This window comes from Hippocampus comes, unplaced genomic scaffold, assembly GCF_001891065.2.
Source record: "Hippocampus comes isolate QL1 unplaced genomic scaffold, H_comes_QL1_v1.1 scaffold174, whole genome shotgun sequence".
NCBI lineage: Eukaryota > Metazoa > Chordata > Actinopteri > Syngnathiformes > Syngnathidae > Hippocampus > Hippocampus comes.
Window position 1 is genome coordinate 1,708,350 of NW_017805983.1, and position 4,637 is coordinate 1,712,986.

The 4,637-nt window shown below is 45.0% G+C and overlaps 2 protein-coding genes across 2 annotated transcripts in view; both read left to right on the forward strand.

The window, feature by feature from the left end:
- The first annotated feature begins 99 nt into the window (after window positions 1-99).
- On the forward strand, window positions 100-3,181 carry LOC109528707 (uncharacterized). The gene is made up of 4 exons (XM_019891637.1): window positions 100-104; window positions 615-702; window positions 794-863; window positions 1,636-3,181. Exons 2-4 carry the CDS (start codon window positions 626-628, stop codon window positions 2,200-2,202), a joined length of 714 nt encoding a protein of 237 aa, XP_019747196.1. The 5' UTR covers window positions 100-104; window positions 615-625; the 3' UTR covers window positions 2,203-3,181.
- Window positions 3,044-4,637, forward strand: part of LOC109528274 (prolactin receptor-like) — a 23,791-nt gene continuing 22,197 nt past the window's right edge. Inside the window, exons 1-2 of the mRNA XM_019890654.1 lie at window positions 3,044-3,306; window positions 3,458-3,627. Coding sequence (XP_019746213.1) covers window positions 3,044-3,306; window positions 3,458-3,627 — 433 coding nt within the window. The remainder of the gene's footprint in view (window positions 3,307-3,457; window positions 3,628-4,637) is intronic.

The window sequence follows — 4,637 nt, forward strand, 5'->3', positions numbered from 1 at the left end:
CTATGTGCTTCGCGTACGGTGCCGCTCGCAAAACTACGGCTTGTGGAGCAAGTGGAGCCAGCCGTTGCTGATGAACATTCCTTCTCGGCCACAAGCAGGTACAGGTACGATGTCCCCACCGATGTGAGCGTCCATCTACAAGCAGCCGTGGTAGCAGGGAATGGGCATTATTGCATTTGTTCCCCAGGCCTTTCAACTTTGACTGTTTTCATAAAAGAGAATCTATTATGTTTCAGCCAATTATTATATTAAGTATTCGGGCTGATCATGCAAGGCCTTACAGAATGTTGTGTTTTATGAGGGTCAACCAGTTCAGGGTGTCCCCCGACTACTGCCCGTAAACAGCTGGGATAGGCTCCAGCCTGCCCGCGAACCTCGTGAGGATAAGCGGATTAGAAAATGGATGGATGGATGTTATTAGGTGAGAGGCAATATCAGCAAAGCATTTTGATATATATTTGAGCATAAACTAACAAGACTACAAAATGAAGACAGGAAACTGTTGGAAATAAGCTAATCGTTTAATAATTTAATTCGCCAAAATTAGAATTTAGGTTGTAAGTAAAAGTCTTTTGATTCTGATCTTGTTCACTTTGTTCCCTTCATTGAAGCAGACACACTCATCATGGTGATTCTGGTGACAACCATCAGCATGATGGCGATCTTGGCCTTCTCTGTGTGTGTCATTCCACAATGTGTGAGGTGAGAATTCACATTCCTTTTCTTCATGTGCAATGAAAAGCTCCCCTGTACCTTTCCCTTAAATCTGGCATCCTACTGTTTCACCATGCAGAGTGAAAAACTTCTTTTGGCCACCTATTCCAAAACCACGCATCATCGGCATTGACCCGCTGCTTTTGAAGGTAACGCAAGTTCCATCTTCTATGTGTCCTCTGTCTTCTGCTCACCACAGGTGGCTTACAAACTCACACTCTATATTTCAGTAAGTACGGTATATTTTAAAGTAAAAGTACTGAGTCGACTCATTTAAAAGGGCGAGGCGGGGGTTAGTGTTAAAACTGCTAGCAAGTCTCTGACGCCCCTCACTAAATGTGCATGAGCACGATTGTTACACATGGGCATACATAATGGCATGTGATGATGAAAATTTGTAGTTGTGGAAATAGTCACAGAGAGCACATATCTTGTATCCACAAATTAGCAGCGCTAGCAATAATAGGCTTGCGACATTGCGGCTGCTATGTTCCTTGCATGCTCATTCGGAATGCAGTGTTACCATGACCATAAATGCAATCGGTTTGGAGTTTTATTTTTTGGAATGTACAGTCAATTAAAGCTCAAAAGAGGTGATAAATGTGCCTCTCGGGCAGAAACGTTGCTAGCTTCGCATTGCTCCTGAATCGTCTCTGCTCTCTGAGCTCGATTTCCTCTGCTTCTGTATGCTAGTATTTTGCCCAGTTAGAAATCTAATTTGAGGCACAAGATGTAGCCAGAGATGGCTGATTTTTATTCACATGGTCATTTAATTGTCAGTGAATATACTGTAGATTATTGCAAAGTATTCCTCCTCCTGTGAGTCAGAGAGAGAGAGAAAGAAAGAATGAAAAAACATCACTGACATCTTGAGAGACTTTTTGATGTCCATTCAATTTGCTTCCCACTCTGCGTCCTCAGAAGGGGAACTTGGATGAAATCAACCGCCACCTGACTAATTTCCATGGCTTCGTAGCTCCCAGCTTCCTGGATACCGAGGTATGGGAGCAGGTGAGCCCTGACAACATCTATCTCGCCACGGCCAAAGACTGCCCCAATCCCACCAAGTCACCCAGCCAGGTGACGGATGCCTTCACCATCCCACACGACTTGGCACCCACCACAACTCTTCATCAACTCGTGAGCGAGCCTCCAACAGCATTCATGCCAAGCGCATACTGCATGTCTCCTCCTCAAGCCTTCTCGCCAACCCTGTGGCCAGAGAGCAATTACAGCATGACGGGACAGCCAAATGCACCGCCACCTGCCCTCTCTACTACCTGCCCCCCGCAGAACCTCTACAGCTGTGTGCAGCTCATGAACGACATAGATGGGCTGCAATTGGTGCCGTGCCTACCACCGGTCTATAGCGAGCTCCCGCCACTGCCCGAGTCTAAATTACATGCCAGCGTAAAGGAGGAAGATGAGGAGAAGCTGGCAGACGGCCAGGCCAAAAAGAAAGATGCTGCTTTAGCTAATGAGAGCTGAGCGGATCACAAGATGCGCAGAACCACAAACACAATTGGATTTGGTGGTTTAAAGGAACAAGTTAACTTCTTTCATCTCTTCTGCCATCAAGAGGTCCACAACAGTGGAGACAAGAAGACATTTGTTGTTGTTTTTGTGAATCATGCACCACTTGATTCTCAGAAAAAAAAAATCGGAATCAAATTCGGAAATAGAGTTTTGCGAGTCCCTGAAGCAGGAAGCCTGTTCCAACATGACCTCAATTGGCATCTGGATCTTAATTGGAATCGGAAGGCTTCCAAAAGTCGGAAACTGATGACAGAAGTGAAACACCTCCCTCTCCCGTCCACAAAGGTGCAAAAGAGGGACCCTGCCCAGCTAGTAGATAACGTAATGATAGTTAATCTATTTTCATTTGTGATGTGTCATTGGGAAAATACCCCTCAGGTCTCTATCTCCCAGTCAACAAACATCATCGATGGGCCCTTAATGATTCCCTAAGCGCCCCCAGATTTCGGTGCCACATCCCTGTTCACAATGTGCTTGGTTTCATTGTAAACTATCAACCACGGTTCTTTGAAGGTTTTCAATGCTGAGTAACCAGATTGTGTTTTGTGTTAATGTGTTATGTAATACATTCTATTTCCAAAACATGTTTGTGGAGAGGAAGAAGAGATTGTACATAGTGCCTATCTGATATTATAATTATAATGGATGAGGAAAACTACAGTATGACTTTTCCCCTTTGGTGTGGGTCAGACAATCAACCAGCTCACCCATAAAGAGATCCTGCTGCTTTTGCTTCATCCAGAGCATGAGAAGAGTTGAGAGCAGTGGTAGGACAACTCATGGTTGCTTCAACATGACAACACAGCTGCTCACAATGCCCTCAACATCTGACAGTTCCTGGCTGAGAAGAACATCAGCCCTGCTGGACCAACCTCCCTTGTCTGTACTCACCCAACCCGGTGGTTTTTCCTCTTTCCCAAGCTCAAAGAGACCCGTTAGACCTCACATCTACAAATGCCGCTCGCCCAACATGGAGGTGTTCACCTGCTGGTGGCATCCGCTCAGCAACCTGACAGAAGGAGAGGAGGTGAACTACGTGCTCACTTATTCCAAAGAGTATGAACACACTTATTATCTTCGTAAAAAAGAAAAATTACATACACATTTGATGACTCCCACAGGGCTGCGTGATGAAATTGGAGGTGCTGGAATTGAAATGACATGATGGAAGTGATTGCTCTGATGATTTATTCTTTGTTCCTTTCAGCAAAGGGCCCAAGCGTGAGTGTCCTGACTACACAAGCGCCGGTGCCAACAGCTGCCATTTTGACAGCAGCCATACATTCATATGGAACATCTACTGCATGAATGTCACGGCTGTCATGGCTCGCCAAAACGTCACTTCACCACAGCACTGCCTCGATGTGGCCGACATTGGTAAGGACAAATGCGGAAGCCCGCGTCAAAGTCGGCTTTATTGCAAAAGACCACATGTACAAAGATCGTAGTACACGTGAATTGAAATGATAAAGAAATAATCCTGATAAAAAGTTCCAAACATATATTTACCTGTACAGTGCTGTGCTAATTTGTTCCAAGATCACACTCGCAATTCTAAAAACGATTTCTTTAATCAGGAAAATAGCACTACAGCTGATAGTAATGTACTTAATAAACAAAGTACCAACATAATTAAATAGAATGTAAAGTGTTAAACAGTTTGTGTATTCATTCTATTGTTGATGGTGTCGTGGTACACTCGCGCGACTTGTGTGCGGGCAGCGTGGGATCTGTTCACACTCAGTGGTGGCGTGAGTGTGTATGATTGTCTCTATATTTGCCCTGTGACTGACTGGCGATCAGTTCTGGGGTTGATCCGCAATTCGCCCAAAGTCAGCTAGGATTGGCTCCAGCAACTCCCGTGACCCTCTCCAGGATAAGCGATGTTGAAAATGGATGTGTGGATGTATTCATTGCCTCATCTGGTGTGTGACTTGGCCACTGGGGGCAGTATAATACAGTCATGCAGAAACAATCAAAGGAGAGTTCCACAAGTACATATATATATCAGTTCTGGGGTTGATCCGCAATTCGCCCAAAGTCAGCTAGGATTGGCTCCAGCAACTCCCGTGACCCTCTCCAGGATAAGCGATGTTGAAAATGGATGTGTGGATGTATTCATTGCCTCATCTGGTGTGTGACTTGGCCACTGGGGGCAGTATAATACAGTCATGCAGAAACAATCAAAGGAGAGTTCCACAAGTACATATATATACCTGTATACCGTATATATACTCTGACCAGTAAGATGCAGCATTATACAGTGGATCCCGCATACTCGTGGTTCGTCACGTGCAGATTTACCTATTCACTGTCATGATCCTATCTTGTTTTTTTTGTTGTTTTTTTTTGGGGGGGGGGGGGGGCGTTGTTTAATGCACGACGGG